The sequence below is a fragment of the Cherax quadricarinatus genome, chromosome 2 (assembly GCF_038502225.1).
Source record: "Cherax quadricarinatus isolate ZL_2023a chromosome 2, ASM3850222v1, whole genome shotgun sequence".
Taxonomy (NCBI): Eukaryota; Metazoa; Arthropoda; class Malacostraca; order Decapoda; family Parastacidae; genus Cherax; species Cherax quadricarinatus.
The window spans coordinates 78,544,581-78,566,452 of record NC_091293.1 but is presented as its reverse complement, the minus strand read 5'-3'; the positions used below and the strand labels follow the sequence as shown (position 1 = coordinate 78,566,452).

General features: G+C 41.0%; 1 protein-coding gene across 1 annotated transcript in view; it reads right to left on the bottom strand.

Moving 5' to 3' along the window:
- LOC128684346 (periodic tryptophan protein 2 homolog) overlaps nucleotides 1-21,872 on the bottom strand; it is a 160,886-nt gene that overhangs the window by 56,855 nt on the left and 82,159 nt on the right. The window contains exons 12-14 of the mRNA XM_070089131.1: nucleotides 10,771-10,946; nucleotides 7,990-8,146; nucleotides 7,240-7,420 (exon numbers count right to left, since the gene is read on the bottom strand). Of these exons, the coding sequence (XP_069945232.1) occupies nucleotides 7,240-7,420; nucleotides 7,990-8,146; nucleotides 10,771-10,946 (514 nt within the window). The remainder of the gene's footprint in view (nucleotides 1-7,239; nucleotides 7,421-7,989; nucleotides 8,147-10,770; nucleotides 10,947-21,872) is intronic.

Genomic DNA, 21,872 nt, shown 5'->3' with positions numbered 1-21,872 from the left:
AACTCATAAATTAGGGCACTCGTAATTTAAGGTACCACTGTATTAGTGTCAGAACAATGATTCCCTTATTATAAAATCACAAGAACTACTGTAAATTATAATTATCAGAACATAAAAATTATATAAATTAAAATAAAATGCAAAAAAAAAAGGCATATCAGCAACACTTCTGCAAGTGGCAAGACACCATGTTGTTGTCAGGTGAGCACCCAGCGCCAACTTCATGACCTTATATCTAGGTAAGTACTAACCCCAAATTTTTTTTTCATTTTAATGCACAAAGAAAATTGCCCTCTTTATTGAAAAAAAAATAATTTTTTTTTTCAAAATATTCAGAGCGCTGGCAATGAAAACATAGATCAACATTTGGACAGTTAAGGGGTTAAACTTCAGGCACTGTACTTGTCACCTCCAGGGCTCAAGTCCAGCTATGTCTGTCATGGGAGTCATGAAGGACCAGGGAAATGGGAGGCAATCACTTTTAAGTCATGGGAGGGTAGCTTCAATTCTTGGGATTAAGACCCTTCGACCAGCATCAAGGACCCTCCACTCAGTTCAGAAACATCATGCAAAGATAAATAGTGGAAACACTTCCTCCTGTTTAAGGTTTTTCTCTTTTCTGCCACAATTATAGAACAACACTTTGTGATGATTTGTTGCTCTTTTTTTTAAGTATTGTTCTCTTTAACCCTTTGAGGGTACATCCTGTAGTACTACGGCTCTGAAGCCAGGGTCCAAGCCGTAATTCTATGTCATGAGCTCAGCTCGCTCAGATAAGCTGTGAGCGGTAAATCTGGGCCTAGATAGGAGAATAGATCTATGTGGTAAGTGTGCTTGCATTTTATTGAGAATAACTATAATTTTTATAGGTAGTAGGTTGGTAAACAGCAACCACCCAGGGAGGTACTACCGTCCTGCCAAGTGAGTGTAAAACGAAATCCTGTAATTGTTTTACATGATGGTAGGATTGCTGGTGTCTTTTGTCTGTCTCATAAACATGCAAGATTTCAGGTATGTCTTGCTACTTCTACTTACACTTAGGTCACACTATACATACATGTACAAGTACAGTGGACCCCCGGTTAACGATATTTTTTCACTCCAGAAGTATGTTCAGGTGCCAGTAGTGACCGAATTTGTTCCCATAAGGAATATTGTGAAGTAGATTAGTCCATTTCAGACCCCCAAACATACACGTACAAACACACTTACATAAATACACTTACATAATTGGTCGCATTCGGAGGTGATCGTTATGCGGGGGTCCACTGTATATATATACACACCCCTCTGGGTTTTCTGTTATTTTCTTTCTAGTTCTTGTTCTTGTTTATTTCCTCTTATCTCCATGGGGAAGTAGAACAGAATTCTTCTTCTGTAAGCCATGCGTGTTGTAAGAGGTGACTAAAATGCCGGGAGCAAGGGATCTTTCTTTTAACTGGCTACCCCAAAAAGAGGCAAAAAAAAAAAAAATTTTTTTTTTAAAAAAGAAATTTATACAAAAAGGGGTTCTAGTCTTGTTCCATGCTTTTTGTCTTTTTGACAGGCTTACGGAGAAAATTCTTTCCCCTTCCCCATGAAAAAAAGAGAAAAAAACAAGAACAGAACTGCGGGAAAACAAAAAAACCCACGGGGGGGGGGTGTTTTACTCCTTTGTACTACCTGTTGAGGGGGGGGTCAGCCCGACCCCTGGCCCCCTCTTCACTGATGCTACTAGGTCACTCCCCCCGAGCCGTGGCTTTATCATCCTCTCTTAAAGCTATGTATGGACCCTGCCCCACTCACCCAAACTTTTCCCCTTCGCTACTCTGTGCTGGAAAAATTTCCCCAACTCCCTGTGATTCATCTGTGTCTTTAGCTTTGTGTCCCCCTTTTTACTGTGTCCAATCTCTGGAACATCCTGTCTTTTTTTTGTCAATTCCCTCAGTTTTTTAATTCGTTATCTGTCCCCTATCTCTCCTTTTCCCGTGTTCAGGGTTTTTTTTAACCTCTCCCCTGGGACCTCCTCTTAGCTCTGGGGCTAGTCTTGTTCAAACCTTTTCACTTTCTCTGTTTCTTCGTGTTGGCTAGGGGGGGTTCCAAACTGGTGCCGCATCTCCCAAAATGGGCCCCACTTTCGGTGTCAGGGTCCTGAGGATTCCTTATTTAAAATTCGGAATGCTGTTCTGAGGGGTTTTCTAGGGCCCCTATCTGCAGCAGTTATTTGGTTGATTGGGGCCCGGAGATGTCCGGGGTTATACTCACAAAATCTTTTTTCCGGTGAGTTTTTTAGTCTCTGACCCCTGCTGTACTCCGTCTGGGGGTTCTTTGCCCCTTCCCCCAAACTTCATGACTTTTACTTGGTGGATTGCTCCAGGGGGCCAATTGCTGGACCAATCTGCCCTGTCCCGATCCTTAGTTCTGCCCGGTCTTGATCGGTGTATTCTTCTCATCAACCCCCTCTCTACAAATCAGGGCTTTTCCTTCGTATGGTTCCCAAAAATTCAGCAGCCCGGTCCAGGACGCCCCCGCGGGGCCCGCTGGTCAGTGCCACTCGACACCTGCCACGTCCATGACTGCCTGTCTTTACTTATTCCTGATCCCTTTAGTGCCTTCCCCGTTATCCTGTGTGTGTGTGTGTGGTGGGTGTGTGTGTGTGTGTGTGTGTGTTGTGTTGTGTGTTTGTGTTTTGGGGCCCACCTTTTTCTCCCCTTTTGTGGTTGCAGGGTCGGGGTCGCTCCCGGCCCCCCTCTTCACGGTTGCTACTGCCCCCTCTCCCCCTCCATGAGCTTTATCAAACCTCGTCTTAAAACTTTTATGGTTTTTGCCTCCCCCTATCATTTTTTGTATTCCCCCACACTCTTGACTGAAAAAGCCCCTACTATCTCTCCTTTTTTGTGTCTTCCCCTTCCCTTTTGGCCTCTTGTTTCTTGTCCCCCCCCTGGGAAAATCCTGTTTTCCCCTTGTCTATTCCACGATATTTTATTTCGTTACATGTCTCCCCTGACCCCCCCTGTCCTCCATTCTCAGGCGTTTATTCTTTTTTCTGGACATTTCCCCAGCTCTGGCTCCTTTTAAACCTTTGTACTCTCAGTTTCTTGGGGCTTTATCAAGTCAGGGGTTCCCAAAAAAAGGGGCCACTCCGTATGGGGTAACCCAAAGGTACAGTGTCTTGAATGATTCCTTCTAAAATGTGGAAAGCTGTTCTCAGGTTTCCGGCGCCCATATGCTAGCAGTTATCTGATTGATGTTTGCTTCCGGAACTGCTCGGTGTTTACCCCAAGATCTTTTTTTTTGGGGAGGGTTTTGATCTTTGGACCTGCCCTTCTCTGCTGTGGTCTTCTGTGCCCCCCCTATCTTCATGACTTTGCTTTGGCGGATTAAATTAGACCATTTGCGGGAAAGGGTGTCAGGTAGGTGGGGGTAGGTAGGTAGGTAGGGGATGTGGGTGTGGTGTGGTGGTGGGTGGGTGGTGGGGTGGGTGTGGGTGTTTGTGTGTGTTTTGTGTGTGTGTGTGTGTGTGTGTTGTGTGTTATTAATGTGTGTGTGTGTTGTGTTAATTGTGTGTTTTTGTGTGTGTTTTTGTGTTTGTTTTTGTGTTTTTGTTTGTGTGTTGTACTCCCCTTTTGCTCCCCTGTTGGGGGGGGGGTGAGCCCAGCCCCCCTGGCCCCTCTTCACTATCGCTCTGGTCACTTCCCTGACCCGTGGCTTTGTATCTTTTAAAAGCTATGTATGGACCCTGCCTCCACTACCCCCCCAAACTTTCCCTTTCGCTACTCTGTGGGCTGAAAAAATCTTCCTAACATCCCTGTGATTCATCTGTGTCTTTAGCTTCCAACTGTCCCCCTTGTTACTGTGTCCAATCTGGAACACCCTGTTTTTCCCCCTTTTCAATTCCTCTCATATTTTGTTGGATCATGTCCCCCTATCTCTCCTTTTCCCCCAGTGTCTGGGGTTTTTTCCCTTAACCTCCCCTCTAGGACATCCTCTTAGCTCTGGGACTAGTCTTTTCAAACCTTTGCACTTTCTCTAGTTTTTTATGGCGGGGTGGGGGTTAAACTGGTGCATCCAATATCCCAAATTTCGTTATACGGGGTCCTAACGATTCCTTATTAAGATGTGGAATGCTGTTCTGGGGTTTTGCGGGGCATATTGGCGGTTATTTGGTTGAGGGCGCTTCGGGAGATGTCCCTTGGTATACTCACCCCAAGTTTTTTTCCCGGTGGTTTTTAGTCTCTGCCCCCTAGACTGACTCGTTTGTTTCTTTGCCCTTAATCTTCGGTTTTGCATTGGTGGGTTAAACCCCGGGACCAATTCTGGACCAGTTCTGCCTGTCCAGATCCGTAGTTCTGCCTGGTCTTGTCAGTGTATTTTTCCCCTTTCAACTTCCGTCATCTGAAACAGGGACACCTCAAGTCTTTTCCCTTCCTCGGGGTTTTCCCGGGCCAGCGCACTGGCCCCTGGGCTCCCCCTCCCGGGCCCCCGCTGGTCACGGTCCCTCTGACACCTCCCACGTCCATGACTGCTGCTGTCTTCTGCAAGTATTCCCTGATCCATTTTGCCTTCCTGTTACCCCTGCTTGGTCCTCCTTTTTTCCAATCTCTTGTTGGAACTGTTCAAGCGCCTTCTTGCAGCCCAAAAAAAATAATCCACCCACCCCTCTCTCTCTTGTCTTACTGCTGTCACCATGTCATAGAACTCCAGTGGGTTTTTGTGACACAGGTTTCCCGTCCTGAAACCATGCTGGCTCTGTTGAGGGGAATCATTCCTTTCTAGGTGTTCCCCCACTCTTCCCCGATAATCTTCTCCATGTTTTTTGCATCTATACTGTCAGTGACACTGGTCTGTGTTTAATGCTTCATGTCTTCCCCTTTTTAAAGATTGGGACTCATTTGCTTTTTCCCATCCTCACAATCCCCCTGTTGATAGATGTATTGAATATTGTTTTTGGGGGTACAAACGCCTCTGCTCCCTCCCCCAATCCCATGGGAGTGTTATCCCCCCAGCCAAGGTATAAAACTCCTCAAAACCTCTTCACTTCTTTGGTTGGGGCACGGGCCCAGCCTTGGTGTCCCCACCTCCGTTTTTCTGGAGTCCTTCTGTCTCCTCTGTGAACACTTCGAATCTCTTGTTGATTCTTAAATACTTCCGGTCATTTCCTGTTGTCTCTCCTCCTTTCCCTTTTTACGATTCCTGGCCCTTGACTTTTTTTTCCTCTGTTGGCGGGCCCGTTTGGCCATTTTGGTTTTCGCTGCTATGTCATTTTCATATTGTCTTTGGGCCTCCTTCTTATCTGTGCATATTCATTTCTGGCTCTCAGATTTCCCCTTATTCTCCGGGGTCCTTTCCCTTCTATATTTCTTCATTCCCACTTTTGGGTTTTTGCCTCCCTGCCCTTTGGGGGTAAACCATGGGCTCACCCCTTTTTTTCATTACTCCTGTTCCCTTGTTACCTCCCTCACCTCCTTGCATTTTTCCATATTCCATCATCTCTTAACGGGTTTTCCCCTCCCAGTTCTCTGCCCCACTAACCCGTTCGGGTGCCTTTCCTTGCCCCCTTTCTTGATTTTTGGCTTCATTGCCCGGGCCTTCCTTTCTCCCCCCCCGGCCCTCTCCCGTTTTAATTCCCACTGGTCACGGCGGGGTCTTTCTATTGATGTCCTCATATCTGCACTACTAAAGGGGTGAATACTGTCACCCTTGCTGGTTCTCCTCCTCTCTCTTTGTAGTGCCCCTTCGTTTTGGGTCATAAGTTCTCAGTCCCCCTCCATCATCTTAGCCCCCCAAGTTCTTGGGGCCCCCATGTGGGCCCAAGTTCCCCCCAATCTATCCCCTTGGGGTTTAAAAGTCCCCATGATCAGGGCTTTCCCCTGCATGCATGACTCTTCTGGCCACTCCCGCTATTGTCCCCATCGCTCTATTGCTCTCTTGTACTCTTGCCCGGGCCCCCTGCTGTTCTGTGTGGGTTGATCACTGCTATTAACCTTGGGGCCTCCAGAGTGAAGTTTTTTGTAATCACTTTTTTTTTCCCTATCCTCTCTCCCCTCATCAAAATTCCCGCGATTTTTTTTATCCGCCCCTCCTCCCCCCCCCTGTTCCCCTTTTCTTTCCCCCAGGATTTGGTATCCATTGGAAGATGGCATGTTATCAAACCCGTAAACGGGTTTTTGTGAGGCTTGATGTCGGTGATGCTTCCCCCTTTTCTTGCCCTCCCCCTTTTTTTTATTCCATCAGCGTTTGTGTACCATACCTTCGTTTCCTTTCCCCAAAACTGGGTTTGGGGGGGCCCGTGAGTGGGAGACCTGGTGGCATCTGTGAGGGGTTTTATAGCTTGGGTTTGGGGGGAGGCTGTGGGATGGTTGTAGGGGGTGTTGGGATGGTGTGTGTGTGTGTGTTGTGTGTGTGTTTGTGTGTGTGTGTGTGTGTGTTATATATATATATATAAATCAAATATAAACCCTCCTCTCCAACTCCTACTAGCTAACTACAACAGAACACACAACCATAATACAAGAAACAAATTACTCTTCGATATCCTCGTGTCCATCTCGCTCTGTGCAAAAATGCTATGCATGTAAAGGGCCCAAAGATCTGGAATTCATTACCATAACACATTAAAGGGCTCCTACCTGCAAATCAATTTAAGGCCTTACTTAGAAATCTCCTCTTCACCCAAATTAACCAGACAAGCTGTACTTAATACCTACCATTTACTCAAAACCAACACAAAAGAGTACCAATGATGTCTCAATTTCAATACTGAATATTGTGCTGAAGATTGCTCAAACATGTACTCATTACTTCAAAAACAGGGTGTTCATTGTTTTGAATACTAAACTATAATACTTCTTATTGTAAATTGTTTAAATTGTTCTATTGTAAAACTGTAATGCTTCAAAATTGTAATGTTCAAATTTCATCATTTTAAATACTCAATTGTACTTCATATTGAAAACTGTTTAAATTGCTCTATTGTAATTTTTATAAAATAATTCAAAACTGTAGTTATTCATTACTAAACTACTCTACTAGACCGGTAATTCACCTAATGACCATTTACTCTGTTATAGCCTAATTAATCTTTAGTTAATTTTAAGTCTGCCTGAAATTCTCTGCATACAAGGGGCTTTTGGCATGTACACTCAACTATTATATTCCTTTGTACAACTATGTATCAAGTCAAAATAAATTATTATTATTATTATTATTATTATTATTATTGTATCTTAACATTTGTGCGGTGAACTTAACACTTCTTACTTTGACTGAAGGTTCTTCTTTGCAGATATTTTATCAGCATCAGCCTTTCCTGCTCCCAGGTCATTTCTGCCAATGATGTTGGCTTCTTGCTGGCCAGTTAACGGATTGAACATTGTAATCTGGCCATCCAAAGTTGCTACAGCGAGCTGCTTTCCGTCAGGGCGAATACATACGCACAGGCCTAATGAACATTAATAAGTAATTAAGCCTAACACTCCCATATTTGTACTTATTTTCATAAGTGAAACAAAGTAGTTCAAGTGCCAAAATACAAGGTGGAAGAATGCTAGTAATGTTACATATTCTCAAAATTTGTAATCTCATGTCACTTTCATATCACAAACACTAGCAACAATATTTCTTAAAACATTTCACACTCTGGTTCAGTTAATTCTATCAAACAAGTTTAAGAATTTCCTGATATTTAACCTCATTGCTGCATTGGATCCATAGTAATAAAAAATAATAATAGGTTGGTTGAGAGCAACCATGCAGGGAGGTACTGCCATCTTCGTGAGTGTGCAATGGAAACCTACCAAGTGGTTTGCAATCTGGCAGGATTATTGATATTTTCTTTCCATTTCATGAACATTTAAAATAACAGGTAAATCTTTCTAAATTTAGCTTACATCAAGTATATACATTTACTTTTACTAATCTGTGTATTTCTTAATGGAAATACACAGGATAAATATCCTAAGAATCATTAACATTTACAACAGATGTTAATAGATGTCATAAAAATCTTACCATCTGATGATAGTGCAATAGTTTCTTTGGCTGTAGTAGAGTCAATTGCATCCCAAACTTTGAGAGTGGCATCCCAGGCTGTTGATGCCATCATGGTGCTACCCGGCTGGCTGGAAAACTGCACACTTACCACTGGACCCTCGTGACCACTTAGCACCTGAATGTTAAAACATAAAAAGTATTCCTCCTGATTCTATGAGAATATTTACTGAAAGAATAATATTCAAAAACATGCAAGATACATCTGATGATGCAAAAGCATTGTGGAACTACAAATACTGAATCATGGAATGCATTGGTTTGTGATGCAAAGTTGCCAATGATATTTAAAGGTTTCAAAATAGTTTTGAAAATTAATCTCTAGTGCAGTAAAACAAAATTATTAATAGCTCCACAATAAGGTGACATTCTATCATATTCATAAAGGTGATATTTTTGCAAAATATACATAGAGCAAGCAAGCAAAGTAGAGAGAGAGAGAGGTAGGGAGTTATTCCAGGAAAGGTTGGAAGGAATAGGTAAAGGAAGTTTTGAGCATTAGGGGCTTAAACGTCCAACAGGCTTGTGTGAGTGCATTAAATTGAGTGAATGGAGGCAGGTGGTTTTTATGACTTGACCTGTTGATGGAGTGAAAACAAGGTAACATTTATGAAGAAATTCAGTTAAACAGGTTAGATTGACTTGAGTCCTGAAGGTTGGAAATACAATGCCTGCACTCTAAAGAAGGGGTGAGGATGTTGCAGTTCAGAGGGCCATCTGAACTGTGAGGTCATCATACTTCTGACAAGACAATTGTTGAAGCAATGATGGTGAATGAGTTTCCTCTTTTCTTGCATCACACTACCTCAATGGAAGATTGCAGGTGTGTTAAAAAAAATATCAGGAGCATTTTGGTTGCTGATAACGGTAGTATTACAGAATCTTTGTTCCTGATAAACATGGTATTATTAAGTTATACCTACAGAATCTTAGTTGCTCAAATTCAAAAGTGGTTACAGAGGTTCAAGTGTCTCAAGAAAAAGGGAACATCAATTCTTCAAATTCTCTAATATAGTACTGCACTGGAAATGGTTAAGAGAAAGTATATTATTATACAGATGCTATCATTAATTCTGTAATGTTGCAATGCAAAAAGTACACTATGATATCTCTTTTGAAGTGTGATGCAGGTAGTGTAAGACAACACACACATCCTCCAGTTGCTAGCAAGCACAATAACTACAGTAAGAGATATCTTAATAGACACACGGGTAATGATTTGAAAGATTTGTTGACACTTTCCCTTCAAATATTGAGGCAATTACTACAGACTCTTTGTTGGGTCACCCTATACCAGCGGGAGATGGCCAGGTTAAAAAAAAAAAAGGACCATGTTCAATAATATATATAAAGAAAAGCCTAAACAAGCTGCTTAGATAAACATTAAGACACAATACAGAAGAACCTCGGTTTTTGTATGCCCTAGTCTGTATGTAAAACTATATTCTCTATAAAATGTATTTTTGTTAATATTTTTGGGTGTCTGGAACGGATTAATTGGATTTACATTATTTCTTATCGGAAATATTGCTTCATTTTTCGTACGATTCGGTTTATTGTCAGACTTTTTCGAAGGGATTAATCATAAAAACTGAGGTTCCACTATATAGCAGATAAAGACTAAGTAAGAGATTACTATTTAAGAGAAAAGCAAAACTCTAAGCAATAATAAACACTTCAAAAATTTATCAAAATGGAACTTTATGCAAGTAATGATTTGAGCAAGATTTCTACCTTAGCAAATATTATTCACTCAAGACACACCTGCTCTGGGATTGCTTGGTTGCTTTACTAGGTTAGACTATCAACTTTGTAGTATAAACATCTACCCAAAATATTACTGCCTTACACCCAACTGTAGCATTCTCATACTATAAACTACTTTCAACATCTCACAATATTACATTCCCATAATATAATTTCAATATTTACTATTGAAACTATTGTAATTTGAGTAAAATTACTGTGCACTATAAATAAACAAGATGTACAAATTAAACTATGTTCAATTTCTTTAGTATTAAGTAGCCTGTAAGCCATTAAATTAAGTCTGCCCAAAATGCCTAGGCATGATAGTGGCTCTTTGCACTGCAACTCATTTTTGTAATTTCATAATCTCAATGTAATCTTGCAAGGTAATAAAAATTGATTGATTGATTGATTGACATGAGGATCATGAAGGCTGCAGGTAAGCTGTACACCACCAGTCAAAGATACAATAATCTCTAAAATTCAGATGAAAGTAAACTTTCAACATGTATACACTAAGAGGTATACCTTCAGTGTGTATATACTTAACACCTGCTTTGTGACTACTTTAACAATCTTCAAACACCTGCTTTGTGACAAACTCTCAAACACCTGTTTTGTGACTACTTTAACAACTCTCAAACACCTGCTTTGTGACTACTTTAACAATCTTCAAACACCTGTTTTGTGACTAACCCTCAAACACCTGTTTTGTGACTACTTTAACCCTCAAACACCTGCTTTGTGACTACTTTAACAACTCTCAAACACCTGCTTTGTGACTAACCCTCAAACACCTGTTTTGTGACTACTTTAACAACTCTCAAACACCTGCTTTGTGACTACTTTAACAATCTTCAAACACCTGCTTTGTGACTAACCCTCAAACACCTGTTTTGTGACTACTTTAACCATCAAACACCTGCTTTGTGACTACTTTAACTCTTATAAGTAAAATATATTAATGATACAAACAATGTTTGCATTAATTACCTCTAATAATCTTCCTGACTGCAAAGACCACAGGTAAATGTCATGACTGTCTTGACCCCCTGCAGTTACCAACTCTCCGCTGCTGTCCACGCTAACACACGAAAACTGTGTTGGCCGAGGAGAGGTCAGTGTCTTGAAGTTTCGATAACGAATTAAGTCAAATGCTCGCACAGTACCTGAAAAAATATTTATTTTTTTACTACATCAGATATTTGTCACCAAGGTGCAGTGATCTGCTGAAGAAATGGATTCATCAATGTTCAGTCAATACATGTCCAGCCAAAAGTGTCCAGCCAGAAGAGAAGAGGTCAGTGTCTTGAAGTTTAGATAACGAATTAAGTCAAATGCTTGCACAGTACCTGAAAAAATATTTATTATTTTTTTACTGCAACAGATATTTCTCATCAAGGTGCAATGAAGAAATAGATTCATCAATGTTCAATCAATACATGTCCAGCCAGAAGTGTACAGATTTCACAATTCAAATGACCTCTTGAGCTGTGGCAGTCCGACCCATCATGTGGAGTGCAGACATTGTACTTCCCATCTCCAAGAGTTCACATCTGGCTAACCAGTTTTGAGTTTTGCAGGTGAGAAGTACAGTGCTTCAACTCTAAAGTATGATAATGATTTTATAGCAAAAAATTGTATATGGATGGTTTGCAAACCTATAAATAGTACAGTACTCAAGTACCATACTCAAAAAAAAAAAAAAATTTAAAAGTAAAAACTAAAAAAATATGATTACAAAAAGTTCTGATAATTAGATAAAAATAAAACCTAACAAAAAAAGAAGTACAGTGGACCCCCAGTTATTGGCCACTTCTATTATTGGCCAACTCGGTGATCGGCCGGTTTTTCGTCACCCGGTTATCAGCCATTAATTCGGTGATTGGCCGTTTGGGATGCATCCGTCCCCCGGCTGGGGCCGCTTGCGCATCAGTTTGCCTGTGTCTTTCGGTGTGTGAGGAAGCTTCTGCTCATACACCCAAACATTCGCTTGTTTTCCATTGTTTTTTATGGTTTTTTTTCAATGCAACTGCGAAATAAGTAACCATGGCTCCAAAAAAAGTTCCTCGTAAAGTTCCTGTGGTAAAGTGAGAAACACCATGGAATTTAAGCATGAAGTGTAGAAGGCATGCAGGGAGTGTAGCAGGCATGCAGGGAGTGTAACAGGCATGCAAGGAGTGTAGCAGGCATACAGGGAGTGTAGCACACATGCAGGAAGTGTAGCAGGCATGCAGGAAGTGTAGCAGGCATTCCAGAAGCCAGAATTAGTCTTCAATAAAGGTATGACCAATTTAATTGTTAAAAAAATTATTCTTTGGTGAATATTTTTGTCTGGAACGGATTAATTGTAATTACATTTATTCTTATGGAAAATATTATTTCGGTTCTCGGCCATTTCAGGTTTAGGCCAAGCTTCTGGAACGGATTCCTGATGACGACCCACACCCACTAACCGTTTTACCTTGAGTTTTTTAACTTGAGGTCGTTCCTGCCTGACAAACTTACTGACGTTCTTCAATAGAACGGGGGGATGGGTTTGATTGGTGTCATTGGTTACGGGAGTTATTTCTTGGGTAGCTTCAGGTAGAGGTCGTTTTGATAAGGACCTGCCTCGCATGGGCCAGTAGGCCTTCTGCAGTGTTCCTCCATTCTTATGTTCTTATTACGGCAGATAACTGAGGGTCCACTAACTACTTAAGAGCAACTTTCTAAAAACAACTCTTTAGGATATTGGGTGACAAAAAGATCACCAAGTATTGGACAAGAACACATGGTGACAAGTTGTGTGGGAGTTTGTTCACAGTACATGAAGCGTGAGACTAGATCTCCCCTTAACAATAACAGATTCATCCATAGGCTATCTGGGATGAATAAAGTGAATTAACACCGTATCCCATGGAGTGTTCTAATGGTTATAGGCATACAACATGGACTCAGGTTCATTTTCCCCAAATGATGGCATAAAAATGAATGCAAGAAATCCACTTTGACATCAGATCAGGTTTTTTTTTTTTTTTCAACAAGTCGGCCGTCTCCCACCGAGGCAGGGTGACTCAAAAAAGAAAGAAAATCCCCAAAAAGAAAATGCTTTCATCATCATTCAACACTTTCACCACACTCTCACATAATCACTGTTTTTGCAGAGGTGCTCAGAATACAACAGTTTAGAAGCATATACGTATAAAGATACACAACATATCCCTCCAAACTGCCAATATCCCAAACTCCTCCTTTAAAGTGCAGGCATTGTCCTTCCCATTTCCAGGACTCAAGTCCGAATATATGAAAATAACCGGTTTCCCTGAATCCCTTCACTAAATATTACCCTGCTCACACTCCAACAGATCGTCAGGTCCCAAGTACCATTCATCTCCATTCACTCCTATCTAACACGCTCACGCACGCATGCTGGAAGTCCAAGCCCCTTGCCCACAAAACCTCCTTTACCCCCTCTCTCCAACCCTTTCGAGGATGACCCCTACCTCACCTTCCTTCCCCTATAGATTTATATGCTTTCCATGTCATTCTACTTTGATCCATTCTCTCTAAATGACCAAAAATGGTTAGATATATAATAATCAGGTTAGATATATAATATAAAACTGAGATATAAAATTACTTCTTCTTTCAACAAACTGGCTGTATCCCACCAAGGCAGGGTGGCCCAAAAGGAAAAATGAAAGTTTCTCCTTATAGTTTTAGAAATATATACAGGAGAAGGGGTTACTAGCCCCTTGCTCCCGGCATTTTAGTCACCTCTTACAACACGCATGGCTTACAGAGGCAGAATTCTGTTCCACTTCCCCATGGAGATAAGTGGAAAATAGACAAGAACAAGAACTAGTTAAAAAAATAGAAGAAAACCCAGAGGGGTGTGTATATAAGTATATACTCATACATGTATGTGTAGTGTGACCTAAGTGTAAGTAGAAGCAGCAAGACGTACCTGAAATCTTGCATGTTTATGAAACAGAAAAAGCACACCAGCAATCCTACCATCATGTAAAATAATTACAGGTTTCTGTTTTGCACTCACTTGGCAGAATGTAGTACTTCCCTGGGCAGTTGCTCTCTACTAACCTATTACCTCTATATAAAATTACATAACTGTCAATTTTCTAGCATTTTGTAAACATCAGTACAAGTATAAAACAAAACAAAAAAAAAAGGATGTGGTCACAGGCAAGTATAAAATACTGATGTTCAAGTATACTTACATTACATACTACAAAAAATTATAGAAAGGTTTAGTTTCTCGAATAAAATACCTTTCAGCCAATTTCAACCATATTTATAAAATAATGTTCCAATTTTTTTTAACCCTTTGAATGTCGAGACCCCTGCTCGCAAACTTGCTGACAGTGTGGAAGAATTTTCAACAAAACAAAATTATTTTTTCTTATGAAATGATAGAGAATCTTTTTCCAAAGGTAATGAAACTAAGAGTTTGAAATTTTATGGAAAACTTGTTAAATTATGCTATCACAAAGTTAGCAGTCTCAGTGATATTCACACAATGGCGATTTTGCCCACTTTGAGCCTTATTTTGGGACAATTCTTTTGTTCCACCAATCCAAACTCGTAGCTATTTCGTTAGAAATCATTTTATTCTACTGACTGAGTACAAGACACCGGCCATTTACCTATTTCAACTACACAAAAAAAGTGATCAGAAATTACTAATTTGGCGAATTTTACACAAAATTCAAGAATGGTCAATTTCAAAATAGGGTCCAGAATAAACAATGCAGACATTCCTGGCACTAAAATAACATATTCTCTGTTCATTAGTCATGTCTCCAGTCCCCTCTTATGTTATGCTTCATTTTCATTTTGAATTTTCATTCACACAAAACAAGGATGATTTACTGCTATTCAGACTACTGCATAATTTGTAATAATTGCATAAATAACATCAGCACATCTGTGAATGCATATTGGACCCACCAGTTAATGCGTAATGGATGCGTGACGTGACATGTTTACTCTTGAATATCGTCACAAGTCGAGCATTTCTGCTCCTTTGAGCTCAATTGCAAGCTACTTTTATTTGGTAAACCATTCAAAATCACCTTTATTTCTGTAATATATCTTCTATTCTATCAAGTGAGACCATGAAAACAAGAATACAGTGGTACCCTGAGTTTCGTACAGTTCCCAACTCGAACAGTTATGTAAGTGTATTATTGTAAGTGCTTTTGTAAGTGTAGTTTTGGGGGTCTGAAACAGACTAATCTAATTTACAGTATTACTTATGGGAACAAATTCGTTCGGTAATGGCATTCAAACAGCCTTCTGGAACGACTTATGGCCGAAACTCGGGGTATCACTGTACAACCATAAATACTATATGAAAATACACCACGAAGTCGCTTATTAAACCAAAAACATGGTCACAATTTTTTTTTCTCATTATGCACTGCTTGCTGCAGGATTTTTTTTTATAGTGCGCATTTTTTTTTTTTATTATCACACTGGCAGATTCCCACCAAGGCAGGGTGGCCCGAAAAAGAAAAACTTTCGCCATCATCCACTCCATCACTGTCTTGCCAGAAGGGTGCTTTACACTACAGTTTTTAAACTGCAACATTAACACCCCTCCTTCAGAGTGCAGGCACTGTACTTCCCATCTCCAGGACTCAAGTCCGGCCTGCCGGTTTCCCTGAACCCCTTCATAAATGTTACTTTGCTCACACTCCAACAGCACGTCAAGTATTAAAAACCATTTGTCTCCATTCACTCCTATCAAACACGCTCAAGCATGCCTGCTGGAAGTCCAAGCATCTCGCACACAAAACCTCCTTTACCCCCTCCCTCCAACCTTTCCTAGGCCGACCCCTACCCCGCCTTCCTTCCACTACAGACTGATACACTCTTGAAGTCATTCTGTTTCCCTCCATTCTCTCTACATGTCCGAACCACCTCAACAACCCTTCCTCAGCCCTCTGGACAACAGTTTTGGTAATCCCGCACCTCCTCCTAACTTCCAAACTACGAATTCTCTGCATTATAATCGCACCACACATTGCACTCAGATATGACATCTCCACTGCCTCCAGCCTTCTCCTCGCTGCAACATTCATCACCCATGCTTCACACCCATATAAGAGAGTTGGTAAAACTATACTCTCATACATTCCCCTCTTTGCCTCCAAGGACAAAGTTCTTTGTCTCCACAGACTCCTAAGTGCACCACTCACCCTTTTCCCCTCATCAATTCTATGATTCACCTCATCTTTCATATACCTATCCACTGACACGTCCACTCCCAAATATCTGAATACATTCACCTCCTCCAGTCCCTTTCCCTCCAATCTGATATCCAATCTTTCATCACCAAATCTTTTTGTTATCCTCATAACCTTACTCTTTCCTGTATTCACTTTTAATTTTCTTCTTTTGCATACCCTACCAAATTCATCCACCAATCTCTGCAACTTCTCTTCAGAATCTCCCAAGAGCACAGTGTCATCAGCAAAGAGCAACTGTGACAACTCCCACTTTATGTGTGATTCTTTATCTTTTAACTCCACGCCTCTTGCCAAGACCCTCGCATTTACTTCTCTTACAACTCCATATTGACCATGAAGACCCATTCTTTCATATGAAGGCCAACCTGCTTTCTCCCAGAAGATCTGAAGCCGCTAGAATTTTGGCATAGTATTACGAGACCAACATTGGCATCAAAGCCATAATATTATAGCACCAATACCGAAAGGGTTAAAGCTGTTTCAAAACTCATGTACGAAACCAGTCAAGATCATGTAATATTACTCAAAATTAAAGATGATTTTTTAACTCACCGGCTGTCTTATACTGACACAGCATGACCCAAGAAGAAAAAACACTTTATAAAGTTTTCTTCCTTTAACATTTAGTAATTTATGCAGGAAAAGGAGTTACTAGCCCCTTCCTTCCAGCATTTTAGTCACCACTTACAACACATATGGCTTACAAAGGAAGGGTTCTTTTCCACTTTCCCAGGGAGAAATACGATTTTTTTTTTTTTTTCAACAAGTCGGCCGTCTCCCACCGAGGCAGGGTGACCCAAAAAAGAAAATACTTTCATCATCATTCAACACTTTCACCACACTTACACATTATCACTGTTTTTGCAGAGGTGCTCAAAATACAACAGTTTAGAAGCATATATGTATAAAGATACACAACACATCCCTCCAAACTGCCAATATCCCAAACCCCTCCTTTAAAGTGCAGGCATTGTACTTCCCATTTCCAGGACTCAAGTCCGACTATATGAAAATAACCGGTTTCCATGAATCCCTTCACTAAATATTACCCTGCTCACACTCCAACAGATCGTCAGGTCCCAAGTATCATTCGTCTCCATTCACTCCTATCTAACACGCTCAAGCACGCTTGCTGTAAGTCCAAGCCCCTCGCCCACAAAACCTCCTTTACCCCCTCTCTCCAACCCTTTCGAGGACGACCCCACCCCCTCCTTCCTTCCCCTATAGCTTTATATGCTTTCCATGTCATTCTACTTTGATCAATTCTCTCTAAATGACCAAACCACCTCAACAACCCCTCTTCTGCCCTCTGACTAATGCTTTTATTAACTCCACACCTTCTCCTAATTTCCACACTACGAATTTTCTGCATAATATTTACACCACACATTGCCCTTAGACAGGACATCTCCACTGCCTCCAAACGTCTCCTCGCTGCTGCATTTACCACCCAAGCTTCACATCCATATAAGAGTGTTGGTACCACTATACTTTCATACATTCCCTTCTTTGCCTCCATAGATAGCGTTTTTTGACTCCACATATACCTCAATGCACCACTCACCTTTTTTCCCTCATCAATTCTATGATTAACCTCATCCTTCATAAATCCATCCGCCGACACGTCAACTCCCAAGTATCTGAAAACATTCACTTCTTCCATACTCCTCCTCCCCAATTTGATATCCAATTTTTCTTTATCTAAATCATTTGATACCCTCATCACCTGACTCTTTTCTATGTTCACTTTCAACTTTCTACCTTTACACACATTCCCAAACTCATCCACTAACCTTTGCAATTTTTCTTTAGAATTTCCCATAAGCACAGTATCATCAGCAAAAAGTAACTGTGTTAATTCCCATTTTGAATTTGATTCCCCATAATTTAATCCCACCCCTCTCCCGAACACCCTAGCATTTACTTCTTTTACAACCCCATCTATAAATATATTAAACAACCATGGTGACATTACACATCCCTGTCTAAGACCTACTTTTACCAGGAAGTAGTCTCCCTCTCTTCTACACACCCTAACCTGAGCCTCACTATCCTCATAAAAACTCTTTACAGCATTTAGTAACTTACCACCTATTCCATAAACTTGCAACATCTGCCACATTGCTCCCCTATCCACTCTATCATATTTTTTTTTTTTTTTTTCAACAAGTCGGCCGTCTCCCACCGAGGCAGGGTGACCCAAAAAAGAAAGAAAATCCCCAAAAAGAAAATACTTTCATCATCATTCAACACTTTCACCACACGCACACATTATCACTGCTTTTGCAGAGGTGCTCAGAATACAACAGTTTAGAAGCATATACATATAAAGATACACAACATATCCCTCCAAACTGCCAATATCCCAAACCCCTCCTTTAAAGTGCACTCATTGTACTTCCCATTTCCAGGACTCAAGTCCGACTATATGAAAATAACCGGTTTCCCTGAATCCCTTCACTAAATATTACCCTGCTCACACTCCAACAGATCGTCAGGTTCCAAGTATCATTCGTCTCCATTCACTCCTATCTAACACGCTCATGCACGCTTGCTGGAAGTCCAAGCCCCTCGCCCACAAAACCTCCTTTACCCCCTCTTTCCAACCCTTTCGAGGACGACCCCTACCCCTCTTTCCTTCCCCTATAGACTTATATGCTTTCCATGTCATTCTACTTTGATCCATTCTCTCTAAATGACCAAACCACCTCAACAACCCCTCTTCTGCCCTCTGACTAATGCTTTTATTAACTCCACACCTCCTAATTTCCACACTCCGAATTTTCTGCATAATATTTACACCACACATTGCCCTTAGACAGGATATGTCCACTGCCTCCAACCGTCTCCTCGCTGCTGCATTTACCACCCAAGCTTCACATCCATATATGAGTGTTGGTACTACTATACTTTCATACATTCCCTTCTTTGCCTCCATAGATAACGTTTTTTGACTCCACATATACCTCAACGCACCACTCACCTTTTTTCCCTCATCAATTCTATGATTAACCTCATCCTTCATAAATCCATCCGCCGACACGTCAACTCCCAAGTATCTGAAAACATTCACTTCTTCCATACTCCTCCTCCCCAATTTGATATCCAATTTTTCTTTATCTAAATCATTTGATACCCTCATCACCTTACTCTTTTCTATGTTCACTTTCAACTTTCTACTTACACACATTCTCAAACTCATCCACTAACCTTTGCAATTTTTCTTTAGAATCTCCCATAAGCACAGTATCATCAGCAAAAAGTAACTGTGTCAATTCCCATTTTGAATTTGATTCCCCATAATTTAATCCCACCCCTCTCCCGAACACCCTAGCATTTACTTCTTTTACAATCCCATCTATAAATATATTAAACAACCATGGTGACATTACACATCCCTGTCTAAGACCCACTTTTACCGGGAAGTATTCTCCCTCTCTTCTACACACCCTAACCTGAGCCTCACTATCCTCATAAAAGCTCTTTACAGCATTTAGTAACTTACCACCTATTCTATAAACTTGCAACATCTGCCACAATGCTCCTCTATCCACTCTATCATATGCCTTTTCTAAATCCATAAATGCAATAAAAACTTCCCTACCTTTATCCAAATACTGTTCACATATATGCTTCAATGTAAACACTTGATCTACACATCCCCTACCCACTCTGAAGCCTCCTTGCTCATCCGCAATTCTACATTCTGTCTTACCTCTAATTCTTTCAATTATAACTCTACCGTATACTTTTCCTGGTATACTCAGTAAACTTATTCCTCTATAATTTTTACAATCTCTTTTGTCCCCTTTCCCTTTATATAAAGGGAATATACATGCTCTCTGCCAATCCCTAGGTACCTTCCCCTCTTTCATACATTTATTAAACAAAAGTACCAACCAATCCAACACTATATCCCCCCCTGCTTTTAACATTTCTGTCATGATCCCATCAGTTCCAGCTGCTTTACCCCCTTTCATTCTACGTAATGCCTCACGTACCTCCACCACACTTACATTCTGCTCTTCTTCACTCCTCAAAGATGGTATACCTCCCTGGCCAGTGCATGATATTACCGCCTCCCTTTCTTCCTCAACATTTAAAAGTTCCTCAAAATATTCTCGCCATCTACCTAATACCTCCCTCTCCCCATCTACTAACTCCCCTACTCTGTTTTTAATGGACAAATCCATACTTTCCCTAGGCTTTCTTAACTTGTTTAACTCACTCCAAAATTTTTTCTTATTTTCATTAAAATTTCTTGACAGTGCCTCTCCCACTCTTTCATCTGCTCTCCTTTTGCACTCTCTCACCACTCTCTTCACCTTTCTTTTACTCTCCATATACTCTGCTCTATTTATAACACTTCTGCTTTGTAAAAACCTCTCATAAGCTACCTTTTTCTCTTTTATCACACCCTTTACTTCATCATTCCACCAATCACTCCTCTTTCCTCCTGCCCCCACCCTCCTATAACCACAAACTTCTGCCCCACATTCTAATACTGCATTTTTAAAACTATTCCAACCCTCTTCAACCCCCCCACTACTCATCTTTGCAGTAGCCCACCTTTCTGCCAATAGTCGCTTATATCTCGCCCGAACTTCCTCCTCCCTTAGTTTATACACTTTCACCTCCCTCTTACTTGTTGTTGCCACCTTCCTCTTTTCCCATCTACCTCTTACTCTAACTGTAGCTACAACTAAATAATGATCTGACATATCAGTTGCCCCTCTATAAACATGTACATCCTGGAGCCTACCCATCAACCTTTTATCCACCAATACATAATCTAACCAACTACAGTGGACCCCCGCATAACGATTTTAATCCGTGCAAGAGGGGTAATTGTTATGCGAAATAATCGGTATGTGAATGAATTTTCCCCATAAGAAATAATGGAAATAAAATTAATCCGTGCAAGACACCCAAAAGAATGAAAAAAAAAAATTTTTACCACATGAAATATACATTTTCCCACACACAAAGAGAAGGATACATGCACAATAGTAGAGTAGTACATGCACAGTATATATTGTGCATGTACTAGTCTACTAAATGAAGAATAAATGACACTTACCTTTATTGAAGATGCAGCAATGACTGATGAGACATTGTGTCCTGGGAGTGCCTTTTCCTCCTGAGTACTGTAGGTCCTGTTTGGCATTTTCTTCCAGAACATGCCTTATCACACTGTGTATGCCACTACGATTCTTAAATCTCTCAAACCAACCTTTGCTGGCTTTAAATTCACCAATATGAGCACTAGTTCCAGGCATTTTTCCCTGTTCACCTGGGTGTTAGTGGACTGGTGTGGGTTGCATCCTGGGAGACAAGATTAAGGACCCCAATGGAAATAAGTTAGACAGTCTTCGATGACACTGACTTTTTTGGGTTATCCTGGGTGGCAAATCCTCTGGGGTTAATTGTTTCTTGGTATTCTCAATAAGCCACACCAACAACGGTGCTACAGCAGCAGCAGCAGCTGACGGTGGTGCAGCAGCAACAGACGATGCTACAGCAGCAGCAGACGATGCTACAGCAGCAACAGACGATGTTACAGCAGCAGCAGACGATGCTACAGCAGCAGCAGCAGCTGACGGTGGTACAGCAGCAACAGACGATGCTACAGCAGCAACAGACGATGTTACAGCAGCAGCAGACGATGCTACAGCAGCAGCAGCAGCTGACGGTGGTACAGCAGCAACAGACGACGCTACAGCAGCAACAGACGATGTTACAGCAGCAGCAGACGATGCTACAGCAGCAGCAGCAGCTGACAGTGCAGCAGCAGCAGCAGCTGTACCACCAATAGTAGCGATGGTTGATTGGGGTTTATTA